Source organism: Indicator indicator, chromosome 18 (assembly GCF_027791375.1).
Source record: "Indicator indicator isolate 239-I01 chromosome 18, UM_Iind_1.1, whole genome shotgun sequence".
Classification (NCBI taxonomy): domain Eukaryota; kingdom Metazoa; phylum Chordata; class Aves; order Piciformes; family Indicatoridae; genus Indicator; species Indicator indicator.
The window spans coordinates 12,081,287-12,096,302 of NC_072027.1; the positions used below are offsets into that span (position 1 = coordinate 12,081,287).

At 51.7% G+C, this 15,016-nt stretch overlaps 1 protein-coding gene across 2 annotated transcripts in view; it reads right to left on the reverse strand.

Annotated features, from left to right (window-relative positions):
* ARHGAP26 (Rho GTPase activating protein 26) overlaps window positions 1–15,016 on the reverse strand; it is a 130,682-nt gene that overhangs the window by 62,214 nt on the left and 53,452 nt on the right. For both annotated transcript variants that reach the window (XM_054389313.1, XM_054389312.1), the window contains exons 12-14: window positions 6,942–6,978; window positions 1,975–2,040; window positions 1,670–1,744 (exon numbers count right to left, since the gene is read on the reverse strand). In XM_054389313.1, the coding sequence (XP_054245288.1) occupies window positions 1,670–1,744; window positions 1,975–2,040; window positions 6,942–6,978 (178 nt within the window). The remainder of the gene's footprint in view (window positions 1–1,669; window positions 1,745–1,974; window positions 2,041–6,941; window positions 6,979–15,016) is intronic.

Below are 15,016 nucleotides of genomic sequence, written 5' to 3' on the forward strand. Positions count from 1 at the left end.
CTTTGCCCCTCATCCTGTCACTACAGGCCCTTGTAAAAAGTCCTTCCCCAGCTCTGCTGTAGTCCCCTTCAGGTACTGGAAGGCTGCTCCAAGGTCTCCCTGAAGCCTTCGCTTCTCCAGGCTGAACAGCCCCAGCTCTCTCAGCCTGTCCCCATAGGGGAAGTGCTCCAGCCCTCTCCTCTGATCATCATCGTGGTCTCCTCTGGACCTGCACCAGGAGTTTCACATCCTCTAGATGTCACTTTCCAACCCCCACCATGCTGGGATTCTGTGACACTGACTTCACAGTATCAGAACCTGAGTGTTGAGATTGTTGAAGGTGTTTTAATCACCTGTGAGTCAAAGACAGACATGGAGTCATGGGTCTGCAAACCCTTGAGCAACCTGGTCTAATGGAAGGTGTCCCTGCTCATGGCAGGGAGGTTGGATGCTCTTTGGGGTCCCTTCCAGGCCAAGCCATTCTGTGAGGTGCTGGGACAAAGCAAAGCCACCCACGATATATCGCCGCGTTGTGAGACACGAGGTCGACAGCTGAGTGGCTTCAGTCACTGAGGAGATGATGGCTGTTGGATGGCATCCAAGATGTGAAATCCCTCCCAGTTCCACAGAGCTCTGAAACCAAGCAAGTTCTGCCATCTGTCACAGCTCAGCCACCTCGACCCCACGCTGACAGAGAGGAAACAGGATCCGCTTTCTGCCAGCCCGCGAGGTGATGGCCACCAGCATGGAAAGCACAAGCGGAGGACCTGGCATGTGGGACCTGCTGCACCCTGGGACATCCAGACTTATTTTTATCAGTGGGCAGCAACGCTCCAAGGGGACAGTGCCAAATGTGTGTGCCATGAGACAGCCCTGGCTTATCTGCTGTGCCTGGGGGGGGGCTAGAAGGACATATTCACATGGCCCAGAACCTAAGCCAAGCTTCTACTAATAAAAGAGTCAGCCACCAGCTCTTGTGACTGCAGCCAGCTTTCCAAATGCTAGAGCAAAACCAGTGCAGAGAGGTCCCCTTGTGACAGCCTTGATTTAGGGCCTTTCCCTTCTGCCTGCTTCCAGAAACAGGTTTCTGAGGGCTGCTGGGCAGATGCAGGGTGCCTGCATATCGGGGCCAGTGTCCAGAGCAGCTCCACAACATCAACACCAAGCTCTGCTATGGTGTGACCTGAAACCACCTCTCCTCCCAAGCACCCAGAACCACAGGACCTGACACCTCAGGCACGAGGGAAAGGCATGCTTGGAAAGTCTGGGCAAGCCTATGTTGAAAGAGGCACAAGAGGGTCCAAGGGGAAGGTAGGAAGAGCCACAGGCATCATGCAACAAGAGAAGACAATTCAGATGTATTCTAGGAACAAGGTGGCAGATCTGAGATTAAAACCCAAAGCTTTCAGCTATTTCTTCAAAAAGTTTAGCTTGCAGTTGGGAAGGCTGCCAAAACTCATACCATATGTGAGCAGGCCACCAGTGACTGCACCAGAAGAACCTTTTCAAGCCATGTCCTACATGAGTCCTACCTTAGCAAACAGTCGTGCTCCGGGACCTCCTGGCCTCTAAAAGCATGTGGTCCTAAGAGCACATTCACCAGAGTTAGGTAGCCCAAGAAGAGCCTCCATCCTTGGCTGGCAAGAAGCAGCCCAACGTAGTTGGCTTTCCCAAAACACCAGACACTTACCCATTAACACACTCAACAGCTTCTGAACTCTAGAGTTGACTCCGACGATCCGGTAGAGCCCTTGTTCATTGATCCCTAGGAAGAACAAAAAGCTTATCAGGAGGATGTCACAAGAGCTACACCAACAGGTCCCAGGTCCAAGGTGTGTCTCAGCAAAGGTGGCTGCCCCAACACATCACAGGGTTTATCTGCTGTGGGTTAATGGGAGACCCATCTACTCATGAAAAGAGCAGCTCAGTGATTGCTCTGCTACAAACAGCTCCAAACCTGCCCCCTAGACCAGGACTATTGGTGAAGGACACTACCTCTGGTTTCCACAGCATGGATGCACCTCTTGATGATGCTGAAGCCAATATTATCCAACTGGGCAGCTGGAAGGGAAGAGGAGAAAGAAGCCATGAACACCTCACCAAAGGGATAGTTTCACACTGAGCACAGTGCTCACCCCAACATCCCTGCTGCTGCTCACAGTTACTGTCCTGCTGCCAAAACAAGAAGGGGAGGAAGAAGAGGAGATCAATGAGGTGTTTGGGCTGGAAAGGCACAATATAGAATTCTGCACCCAGAGAAGAGCAGAATGTGGATCCATCACCTCAGCATCTGCATCCCTCTGAGGCAGCACCTCCCATGCCTGCCAGGCAGTAGAGTCCTGGGCTCCACCAGGCTCCATCACCCACTTACCTCTGCTCAAAATACTAATTAAAGGTGAAATGAGATGACTCAAAGAGACCTTTGACTTTGACAACAGTTTGCTCGCAACAAAAGGGAATCCCAGATGACACAACAAATCCTTGAAGATGGCACAGGAGGCAGCTTGCTTGATGAGTCCCAGGTCACTCCTACAAACCCTTCCAGCTCTCCACCCAGCTATCCAAGCCACCTATGAACTGCAGAGATGCCTCTGTCTTGAGGCCATCTCCATCAGCCCACACTGGGGATCACTAAACCATGTCCCTCAGCACCACATCTACACAGTTTTGAAACCCCTCCAGGAACAGGGACTCCACCACTGCCCTGGGCAGCCTGGGCCAGGCCTCGAGAACCCTTTTAGGGAAGAAATTGTTCCTCGTGTCCAACCTAAACCTCCCATGGTGCAACCTGAGGCCATTTTCTTGTCCTATCACTTGTTCCTTGAGAGAAGAGACCAACCCCCACCTAGCTCCAACCGCCTTTCAGGGAGTTGTAGAGGGCCAGAAGGTCTCCTTTCAGCCTCACACAGGGTTATATAGAAGAATTGGCTTTGACGTTCTGTTGCCATGATAGACACACACAGAGCTGGAGTCAGCAAGGCTGCCTGAGGCTGAGCAGAGCTGACTTAGTGCTCCCCCCTCCATGCTCTGATTTGCCTTATCAACAAAGAATTAAGGGATTAAAGAGACATAAGCTGCTAGGAAAAACAGCAGGATGAGAGCAGGTCAGAAGCACTAGAATGATGATGTCACACCAAGGTCAGGTCAGTGCCTGTGTGCGACAGCTGTGAGACAAGACATGTGTGTCACCTTTGCTGAGGGACAATGTTTCCCTGTGTGAATTCTGCAGCTCAGTTAGGCACGGAACACTGCTCCTGGGTGAAGAACCTGTGACGACCACACAGGTCACCCACGGCAGCCATACTCTTCCTCCCTCCAAACACCTTCTGCAGATGTGAAGCTTTATCACAGAACCTCAGCATGGTGAGGGTTGGAAGGGACCTCTGGAGATCATCCAGTCCAACCCCCTTGCTAAAGCACCCACAGCAACTTGCCCAGGATCACAATGGCCGGGGGGGGTTGGAAGCTCTCCAGAGAAAGAGACTCCACCACCTCTCTGGGCAGCCTGCTCCAGGGCTCCACACCCTCACACCAAAGAATTTTCTCCTACTGTTCAGATGGAACTCCTGGGTTCAGTTGGTGCCCACTGCCCCTTGTCCTGTCACTGATTATCCAGTCCAACCCCATGCAGTCAGCAGGGACAGCTTCAACTAGAGCAGAGCTCAGAGCCCCAAACAACCTGCCCTGAAATGGTTCCAAGGATGGGACACCTTCCACCTCTCTGGGCAACCTGGGTCTGGATCTTACCACTCTCAATGTCAAACATTTCTTCCTTCTCTCCAGTCTGAATCTCCCTCTTCTAGTTCAAACCATCAACCCTTGTCCTGTCACAACAGGCCCTGCTCAAAAGTCTGTCCCCAGCTTTCTTACAGGCCCCTGAAAGCACTGAAAGGCCACCAGAAGGTCTCTCTGGAGCCTTCTCTTCTCCAGACTGAACAACCCCAACTCTCTCAAGCCTGGCTTCACAGCAGAGGGCTTCCAGCCCTCCCATCATTGCTGTGGCCCTCAGAGCAGGACAAGTCCTCCTGGTTTGCAAATTAATGCACCTAAATTCCTCAGGCTCTGACTGTTGATAGACAGCCACTCACCCCCACCATTCAGCACTACCTCCTTCCAGCTCCTAAAGAAGATTAAGATAAACTACCCTGTGGGTCAGTAACCATCTGCCCACCCAGCAGGATGCAAAACCCAAAAGCTCCATAAAATTAAGACAGTGGCCAAGAGTAGATCTCACTGCAGCTCTGTGAGTGCTACAGGTAGGGGCAGGAAGCAGAGCGGTTTTCAGGGGCAGGAACTACATCTGGACTCCACTCCATGACCATACTCATGGTCCTTATGGGAAGCTGGCACGCAGCCAGACTCAAATCAATCTCAAGTGTGGCTGGTGAGACAAGCAGTTCACCACAGACATGGTTTTAATGAGGGTTATAGCAGAGTCAGATGTTTGAACACACCAGCAGCAGCCCCAGTCAGAAGCGTATGGGAAGATAATTGCCGCCAGATGGTTCAGGAGAACCTGCTGCTACATCAGCAGCAGCCAGCCAAGGGTGCCAAAGCTGGAGGAAGAGACTCTACAGAGCAGACAAGGAAGATTTTGATGGTGGTTGAGCATTGGAACAGCAACAGGATAAGGGGCAATGGACACAAACTGGAACCCAGGAGGTTCCACCCGAACAGAAGGAGAAAATTCTTTGCTGTGAGGGTGCTGGAGCCCTGGAGCAATCTGTCCAGAGAGGTTGTGGAGTCTCCTTGTCCAGAGAGATTCCAAAGCCACCTGGACATTGTGATCCTGGCCAAGCTGCTGTGGGTGCCCTGGTTTAGCTGGGGGGTTAGGCTGGATGATCTCCAGAGGTCCCTTCCAACCACACCATGCTGGGATTCTTCTCACATTTAAGATGGACCATCGAAATGGAAGAGGTACTAAAAGACAGGAAACTTTGGCAAGGCCTCCTTGGCTGATGAAACCCCAGCTTTGTCTGGTGAAGATGCACAGGGAGAAACTTGGCATTTGGTGTCTTCATCAAGGTCCTGCTGTGCTTTGCCAAAAGCAAACAGCCTGGCAGTGAAGAGCCTGGGTGAAGAACAACCACCCAGACAGCCCTTATCTAAGGAAACCCCAAAGAAGTGTTTAGGAGCCCCAACTGGGGACCCATTGCAAGCTTGGCAAGCTGAACACTGGGATCAAATGATACAACTCACCCTGGGAAAGCCATGGACACACTTGACTCGAGCTGTCACCATCTCCAAAGAGCTGCTGGTACTTTGCAGGATGACTCCAGCCTAAGTCACAGCCCCAGGAGGTTTTATGTCTGACAGCACGTAAGATGGGAAGGTCATGGTGTGACAAATGCTTCTTTCAGAAGCAGTCATTACTTCACCAGCTGCTTCACCAACCCTTCCTCCCATCCCCATCCCTAATGTCTGTTCTGCTTTTGCATCATTCCCCCCAACCAAGCTTAGAAAATGGTTCTTTGAACACCCTTCTTGAACCAGATCACCATGGATTGTCCTGGGAATACACAGCAGTGCATTCATGGCCAGGGTTGGACAGAGTGGAGCAAGTCATGTTCTCTGTGTCTCTGTAGAATGGAGAAAAGATGGAGTTGTGAAGACACTGAAGTGCTGGAGTATGTCCAGAAATGGGCAATGAAGCAGGTGAAGGGTCTGGAGAGCAGGGCTGGTGAGGAGCAGCTGAGGAAACTGGGGGTGTTTAGTCTGGAGAAGAGGAGGCTGAGGGGAGACCTCATTGCTCTCTACACCTCTCTGAAAGGAGGTTGGAGCCAGGTAGGGTTGGTCTCTTCTCCCTAGCATCAGGTGATAGAAGGAGAGGAAATGGCCTGAAATTGTGTTAATGGTTGGACTCCATGATCTTGGAGGTCTTTTCCAACCAGAATGATTCCATGATTCTATGATGCACAAGTCATAGCCAGCTGGGGCATCAGCCATAGGAACACAAGGCACAGCATTCAGTTCTGTGATGATCACCTGGGTTGCACAAAGCCAAGAGGAACACCTATGAGATGAGATGGCACAGAGAACCACCAGGGAAAGGAGAAGCCACATCAAGAGCAGAGAGGATGAAGAGCCTGCTCTGTGCAAGGGCTGGAATGGTTATGAGGAACATTAGGTGCAAATGACACCTATTACAGTGAGGGAAAAGCTTCTGCTCAAGATGAAAATGCTCTGAGGCAGCCTAAAAATGAACCATTCACTAACCAGCACCCTGGGCTTGGGCTCCTGCCTGACCAACAGCTTTGAGGGAAGGAGGGAAAGGATCAGGACTTTGACTACTGCAATTAGGGCAATCAAACCTACTGGGAAATGGCTCCATTAAGGGGTTTTCAAACATAGGGCATAAGATCCAGGACCAGGAGCAACCACTCCTCCAGGAGGAAAAACAACAGCTTGCCTGAGTCAGCTCTTTGATTGCCCAAACCACAATGAAAGCAGTAGGCTGTCTTAGAGGCTTTTGTTGACATCCCCATCAAGCAGGACCTCCCTACTATTTAGACTTTTGCTCCAACATCCCTTTGCAAAAGGCACCTTCCTCCTCCAGATTTTGATTCAGAAGGGAGAGATGGTTGGTCTGAGGTGCCACCCGCACCCACTGGATCCAAGAACCAGAAGAAGCTGGTCCCAAAGCATGCCTGCCCCACTCCTGTGGCCAAGAACACAAGGATGTGAGGTGAGGAGGGAATGCACCCCAAAGGGCCAAGGAAACAGCTCAATACTGCTCTCCATGGCTCCAAGTCCCACCACCAAGGTTCTGCACCTGTTCCCTACTGGTGCTGGATCCAGCTCTTCCCCAGGGTGTTCCCCATAGCCACTGCTGGCCCAGGGGAGCACAGCACAGCCTGGTGTCACCACCAGCAGCAGATCAGCCTCTCCTGCTGGCCCCCAAAGTCTGCACACCATGCAGCAGAGCCACCTTCTAGGGGTCTGTCTTGAATGGACATACTTACTGCCTTCACTTTGGTTGTCCTTGTTGGAGTTGTAGACCTGCAAAACACAAGAAGAAAGACTCATGAAAAGCATGGATCCACCTGGGATGGGACTGATGACATATTTGGTGTCACCTTTACTGGTGACAGGTATCTGGAGGACTTGCCTCAATCACAGAAAACATCTGGTTGGAAGAGACCTCCAAGCTCACCCAGTCCAACCCTCGACCCAGCACTGCGGAGTCAACACTGAACCATGTCCCTAACCACCAGGTCCACATGCTCCTTGAACACCCCCAGGGATGGTGACTCTACCACTGCCCTGGGCAGACTATTCCAATGTCTGATAACCCTCTCTGTGAAGAAGTATCTTCTCCAGCAGCATGGTCCTCAAAGCCACCAAAGCCTTCTGCTTTCAATCCATCAGGTTGCCCCAGCTTTGGAGTCCTGTCCTCCAAGCTCTTCTCAAAGATGCACATCAAGGTTATAAACTTAGAGCACAGTATACAATTCCCTTTACGCCTTAAGAGCATGAGAGCAACATCTGGGAAGATGATGATCCTTGAGGTGCCTTCCAACCTGGCATTCTATAATTCTGTGAACTCCAACAATGAGTAGGAAGCCACCTTCACTGGCTGCCTGAAGGAACAAATCAGGCAAAGAGGAAAAGAAATGTCATTCATCTGGGGAGGACCTGAAACGGAGAAGGATGAGGCAAGGCACCTAATACTGCCTGTGACAAAGCCATTCTCTGAACTCTTGAGCTTCATCCAAACATTCTCCTGCCTTCAGATATTGGTCATCTTCCTCCTGTCCAAATCCCTACTGCAGCTTGGCTGCTCCTCTCCAGGCTCGACAGGCTTCTCAGCCCTCCCTCCTAACAGAGATGCTCCAGTCCCCTCAGCTTCTTCAGAGTCTCCACAGGACTCTCTCTGGTAGTTCCCTGTCCCTCTTGAACTGGGGAGCCCAGAACTGGACCAGATGTGGTCTTCCCAGATAGAACAGAAGGCAAGGAGAACCTTCCTTGACCTGCTGGCCACACTCTTCTTAATGCACCCCAGGAGACCATTTGCCTTCCTGGCCACAAGGGCACATTGCTGGGTCATGGATAGCTCATTTTCCATCACCCTTGACCAGCCCAGAGGCCCAGCAGCACACACACACATGTGCTCCACCAGCCTCCTGAGCCAGAGCCCAGTGTGGCAGCACAGAGCAGAACAGGAGCAAGGTCCTGTGCAGGCTGCTGAACCAAGCTGGTGCTGTGCACACCCTTCCTCTGCTGGGAACAAAGCAGGGAGCCCCTTCCAGCGGCAGCGGCGCGGGGAGCCGCCGGGATCGCACGGCACCTCCAGAAATAGCCACTGGGGAAGGAAAGGTTCCAAAGCTCTGTTGATAGCAACAGACCAGGCAGCAACAGCCAACACAGCCCAGGGCAGTGGGGAGGAGCAGAAGCTTTGCTCTATAACCAGACAGGAAAGTCCTTCTCCACCTTTCCCACCCCAGGCTCGCAGTTCATGGTACACACACCCAGGAGAGAGTTTCAGGAGCTGGGTGAGAGGGTCTGTGTGCTTCCTGGGGTTCCCTGCTGTTAGGATGACCCCCAGGAGCTCCACTGGAGGTGTTAAAGACCAGGCTGGATGAGGCCTGGAGCAACCTGGTCTAGTGGGAGGTGTCCCTGCCCATGGCAGGGGGCTGGAACTTGATGATCTTTAAGGTCCTTTCCAACTCAAACCAGTTTATGAATCTATGCAAGACCCGGGCCAGCAGTCCTAGGTGACAGCCACAGAGGGATCTCCACTCAAGAAGGAATTCACCATTTCAGTCACCTAGACTATAGAAGATTCACCTAATGCTCCTTCTACTGGTGCTGGGGCCTACCCTTCAACCCAGACTTTCCATTGAGACCCAAGCTTCTGAACAGAATGGGCCAAGTGCTGCTAGGTTTCCCTGGTCTCCCTGGAGGAGTTCAATGTTTGGAGAGCCCTGAGCAATAGGAGGAAATTCTGCAGTTGTGCAACTTCCTTCTGATTCATATCCAGAAAGCCTCCAAACAACCATCAATGGGTTTTTTAAAGTTTGAGCTCAGAAGATACACAGACTGAGAAAAAAAAAAAAAAAAAAAGGATAAATAGGAATCATTCTATTCCTTCAAAACTGGTAGCCCCAACGTGGCTTGACAGCCACCCAAAGATAATGTCATGAGGACATGGGCAGGAAGAGCTCAGACCTTTTACAGGGCTGTTTTGCAACATTTTAATACAGGAAAAGGGAAAATGGGGTAAAAAGCAACATGCAGGCTAGAGTCCAGCCACTCAGATTGACTCAGATGGTCTAGGTGGGTTGGACCAGGCTGCCCAGAGAGGTTGTGGAGTCTTCTTCTCTACAGAGATTCCCAACCATGAAGCCAGGTGGAGGCTGGTCTTTTCCTCTAAGGAGCAAGTGATAGGACAAGAGGAAATGGCCTCAAATTGCACCAGGGGAAGTTTAGGATGGGCAGGAGGAACAATTTCCTCCCCAAAAGGATTCTCAAGGCCTGGCCCAGGCTGCCCAGGGTAGTGGTGGAGTCCTCAGTCCCTGGAGGGGTTTCAAAGCCTGGAGATACAGTGCCGAGGGCCATGGTTCAGTGGTGACCTGGCAGTGCTGGGTTGGACTCATGGATCTGAAAGCTCTCTTCCAACCATAACAATTCTGTCATTCTAGGATCAGGTGCAAGACCACAACAGCCCTGAGAGGCAGGGACTATTTGCATGGCTGCAGCTTCCCAACATGCTACTCTGCCCCATCTCTACAGAGAACCATACCCTGTGGTGGCCACCAGAATGCCCAGAGCTGCAGCAGAGCCTCTGAGCACCTGGGGCTCACTGCACAAGGTAGCACAGGAATGCCTGAGGAGGGAGGGGAAGGAGGAAGGAGAGAGGGAGGGAGGGGAAGAGGAAGGAGAGAGGGAGGGAAAGGAGGAGGAAGAAGAGAGGGAGGGAGGGGAAGGAGGGAGGGAGGGGAAGGAGGAAGGAGGGAGGGAGGAAGGGAGGGGAAGGAGGAAGGAGGGAGGGAGGAAGGGAGGGGAAGGAGGAAGGAGGGAGGGAGGAAGGGAGGGGAAGGAGGAAGGAGGGAGGGAGGGAGGGGAAGGAGGAAGGAGGGAGGGAGGGGAAAGAGGAAGGAGGGAGGGAGGGGAAAGAGGAAGGAGGGAGGGAGGGGAAAGAGGAAGGAGGGAGGGGAAGGAGGAGGGAAGGAGGGAGGGAGGGAGGGGAAGGAGGAGGGAAGGAGGGAGGGAGGGAGGGAGGGGAAGGAGGAGGGAGGGAGGGAGGGAAAAGGAGGAGGGAGGGAGGGAAAAGGAGGAGGGAGGGAGGGAAAAGGGGGAGGGAGGGAAAAGGGGGAGGGAGGGAGGGAAAAGGAGGAGGGAGGGAGGGAAAGAAAAGAGGGAGACAGACAGCAGGCTGCAGCATGCCAGGCCAGATCCTCTTGCACCTGACACCCCAGCAAGCTTGGCAGAGCACTGCAGAGCTGCAATGTTGGGACACAGCCCCGCAGCAGGGTGCCAGCAGAGCTCAGAGCAGGAAGGCTGCTGTACAAAAAAGCACATTTCCTTGTTCAGAGCAGGACACCTGGCAACCTTGATGAAATCAGCCCTTGTTCCTGGCTCTGCCTTATCAGCCCTGCTCTATTTCTGTCCCAGAGCCAGGCTGGGATACTACAGGCAGGATTTTCAGAGCTTGACTCCACTGTGTTGTGGCTACAAATAACCCTCCCAGCTCTGTCAGCCAGAGGGACGTAGACAGCAGGGAGATCTTTCCCAGCCCACGTCCCCGCGGGAGGAGGGGAGGAAGAAAATCTGCCTTGCTTCCCAAGTGAGAGACTTGGCAGGGCAGCAGAAACCTGCTGTGAAATGCTGCTTTATGTCACTCAGCACAGGGCTGTGCATTTGGAAGAGGGTGGCCCAGGGTCCCTGGCAGCTCCTGCTTTCCTTCCTTCCTTCCCTCCCTCCCTTCTAACCTACTGCTCATCGTCACCACCCCACCAGCTCACTTCCCTCTTTCTTTCTCCTCCTCCTTCCTTCCAATATCAATTTCAGCTCAGGACTGAATTTCAGCCTCAACCTGATTAAAAGAAAAAAAAAAAAATTAACTATAAAATCTATCAGAAGTGAAGCACCTTGGGTGCTTGAATTCTCTACACGGGTCTTGCTCTTCTGCCCCTCCAAGCTGAACCAAAGGATGGTTCTAATTAAAACCAAGCCCAGGTTTTATTACAAGTGCAGGCATTCCCCAGAGCCTTCACAGCTGGAGCTGGCTGGGCTTCTGGCCAGCCATCTGCACTGCTGAGTTCAGCCTGGTTATACAACCCTCTGTCTTTGTCACCCAAGACAAAAATTACCTGGGTCAAACCAAGGAAAACATCACCTGGGTCAAACCATCAACCTACCATGTCTTGGTGGGAACAGGCCAGCAGGCAGCAGACACTTGGGGACGGGGGAAAAAAGCCAAGGGTGTAGGTGGAAGTGTTGGGGAACAAAGCATGATAGATACAGAGCAGCCTCTGGAACAACGGAGCTAAAGGTCAAGTGGCTGAGAAAAAGACATTTTTGAAATGACTGAAGTTTGACAGAGCAGAGTTTTGAAGCAAGTCCAGAGGGGCAGAGGCGTTCAGACCACTCCAGTGACCGATTCAAAGTGAAAACTTCTACTGGTAGCTGGGGAGCTTCCCCTGAGTTTTCTAGGATGCTTGAGCAAGAACTTGCACATCCTCCTCCAGCAGCTATCTGCTCTGGAGGACAGCCAGCCCCTCGCTATGCCTCCTTCCACACCCTTCCTCCTTTCAACATCTGCTAAGAAAAGCAGCCTGAGCACATCAAAACCAACCCAATTTGAAATGCTGCTGCCATCTTAACTTTTAAAATCACTGTAGCACGGCCATGCCCCATCTTCCTCCTCTGTGAGGAGGTTTGGCACTGCCCAGTACTTCTGAACCATTGTTCAGAGAGGTTTCATGCCACAACTGCAATGTCTTTGAAGTGTTCAGAACACTTTTAGTCCTTGGTTTGCACACACTCTTGTGGGCTGGCCATCAGGCCATGTATGCCAACATGAATCATCATGGGAACTCACAAGCTCTGGGAAGGTCAAGCAGACCTCTGTAAGCTCTCAGTAGCTGCAAAGGTGGTTTCCTGGAGCTGTTCTTGAGCTTGTAGTACCCCTTCATAGAATCACAAATTGATTTGGATGGGAAGGGACCTTTAAAGGTCATCTAGTCCAGCCCCCTGCAGTCAGCTGGGACATCTTCAAGTGAAACATCAGGAACAGACCCAAGAGACTTCTCTTGAATTTTAAACCAGAAGATCTTGAAAAGGAAAATCATATCCCAAAATCATTCCTGTTTTTTATCACAGAATCCCATCGTGGTGGATTTGGAAAGGACCTCTGGACATCACCCAGTCTAACCCCCTTGCTAAAGCAGGGGCACCCATAGCAGCTTGCCCAGGATCACCATGGCCAGGTAGGTTTGGATACTCTCCAGAGAAGGAAACCACAACCTCTCTGGGCAGCCTGCTTCAGGGCTCCATCACCCTCACCCTCTTGTTCAGGTGGAACCTCCTGAGTTCCAGTTTGTGCTAACTGCCCCTTTCCTCTCACTGGGCACCACTGAGAAGAGCCCAGCCCCATCCTTTCTACATGTTTCTTCAGATGTCTGCTGCAATAATTCTCAGCAGAGGTGATGTAAGAGCAGAGAGAAAAGGAAAGTGAACAACTCTGCTCTCTGGCTCCAACCAAGGCTGCCAGCACAGCTGGACAGATGCAGCCTGAGGGTGCACAGCTGGGTTCCCACCACAGCACTGTAACGAAATCACTTGATGCAACCTCTTCCAAAGCTGCTCCTCCTGTCCAGGCCCAGACTCACAGACAAGTCACCACTCGTCACCCAGCCATCCTGCAAGTCAGGTTTGATCAAGCACCTTTCTCCAGGGACTCTGCAAACTCCAGTCACCCCTGGCCACTGTCTTACCCCCTGGCCTGAAGGAAGAGAACAGCAGGGGCTGCAGCAGAGGCAGTGGGTGATTCACAGAATGGTTTGGGTTGGAAGGGACCTTAAAGATCATCCAGTTCCAATCCCCCTGCCATGGGCAGGGACACCTTCCACTAGCCCAGGCTGCTCAAGGCCTCATCCAACCTGGCCTCAACACCTCCAGGGAGGGAGCATCCACAACCTCCTTGGGAACCTCTTCCACACACATTGGTGTTGTCTCATGTCCTGTGACTTGTGGTCAGGCTAACACTCGGGTCCACAACCTTTGCTCCTCTACATGACCCAAACAGCTTCTTAAGCAAAGGACAAAAAGCTGTCAGGGTGGTGCAGCAGAGACTCTGGCTGGGTTAGTCACCAACCACTGAAGCAGCCTTTGCTGGAGCCATCAATAAAAGCCTGGAATCAAGGCTTAGGACCTCCCTGGCTTAAGAGCTTTAGAAACACAACAAAAGTTCATAAACTCAGTGCAAAGCTGCTACTTCAGGTTTCAAATGGGTTAGAGCACTGGAGAGGGAGAAGAAGCAGCACTAGGAATATGAGATCATAGAATGCATCAGGTTGGAAGGGACCCTCGAAGGTAATCTTGTCTAACTCCCCTGCAGTGGGCAGGGACATCTATGTTAGAGACACAAAACTAAGACAGAAGCTGACAAGTTACCACTCGTTCTGGAAGCCCAGGTGGATCCTCTGAGAATCCTCTTTTAGCACCTTGTCCTCCCCAAAAAAGACAAAGAACTTTCAGGGAAAAAAAAAAAAAAAACCAACAAAATCTTGAAAGGTTGGACAATAGAAAGACAAAGGAGGAGCTCCACTGGGCCAGGTTCTGCTGCTGAGCCAACAGCAGGGCTCAGAACATGTTGCAGCTCCATGGAGACAGCACCTTGCTGCTGTTGGAGACAGCTGGGATGCTCCCAGGTGGTGTGAGACTGCAGCTCCAGTTCAGGGAAAGTTCACTGTGCTGTCTGGGTTGGGGAGGAGATTAGAGATGAAGAGGAAAATCAAACAATAGAAACTCAGAGATGGAGAGAAAAATGTCCTGTTCAGTACAGACAGACAGAAAGGTGGAGAAGCAGCAACTGGAATGAGCCAGGACATGGAAAGCAGAGCAGAAACAATTTGCCATAAGCAAACAAACCCAGAAAGGACAAAGGCTATAGAAAACCTGCAAGATAAAGCAGACCCAAAGAAGCATCTTCTCTGGAGAGCCTACAGGCAGAGACATCTGGAGACCAAGGGAATACAGAGATCAGCATGGAAAAGGCTGTGAGGAAACATGCTGAGGAGACCAAGCCCCAGAGAGCACCAGAAGGGCCAACATGATGATCACTCCAACACCTTGGCCACCTCTCCCATGCAAGTAAAAAAGCCAAAGACCACCATCTGTAGTCAGAAGATGTTCTGGATGAAGATTGTTCTCTAATAACTCCCTTTTCTCACTGACTACCAACTTACAGCCACAACCTTCAGAGAGAAGCTCTGCTAACATCATTCCATCTGAAAGGAGGAGAAATTTTGGTGTGAAGGTGCTGGAGCCCTGGAGGAGGCTGCACAGAGAGGCTGTAGAGTCTCCTTCTCTGGAGAGATTCCAACCCCACCTGGCCATTGTGATGCTGGGCAAGCTGCTGTGGGTGCCCTGCTTTAGGGGAAGGTGTTGGACTAGATGATCTCCAGAGGTCCTTTCCAACACCACCATGCGGGGATCCTCAGTAACCAAAGTGGTTGGTCCCCATGTCCTGCTGGATGCTGGTGCAGTAGCAGCAGCTCTAAACACATCCTAAGCACAAACCCCTGGTTCCCATTTCCAACAAAGACGGTTCACAAGTTCTGCTGAACATAGTTAGCTAAAGAGACAAAGAGGGCAGCACCAAAACCAATATAGAAGCAAATGAATCATGCAATGCCAGGTTGGAAGGGACCTCAGAGATCGTCTGGTCCAACCTTCCTAGCTAACAGGAGAGTTGAGATGAGCTGGCCCAGCACCCTGTCAAGCTGAGCCTTAAAGCTGTCCAGTGTAGGGGACTCTACCACTTCCCTTGGGAGATGACTCCAGTGTCCAACTGCTCTCATGAGGAGACATT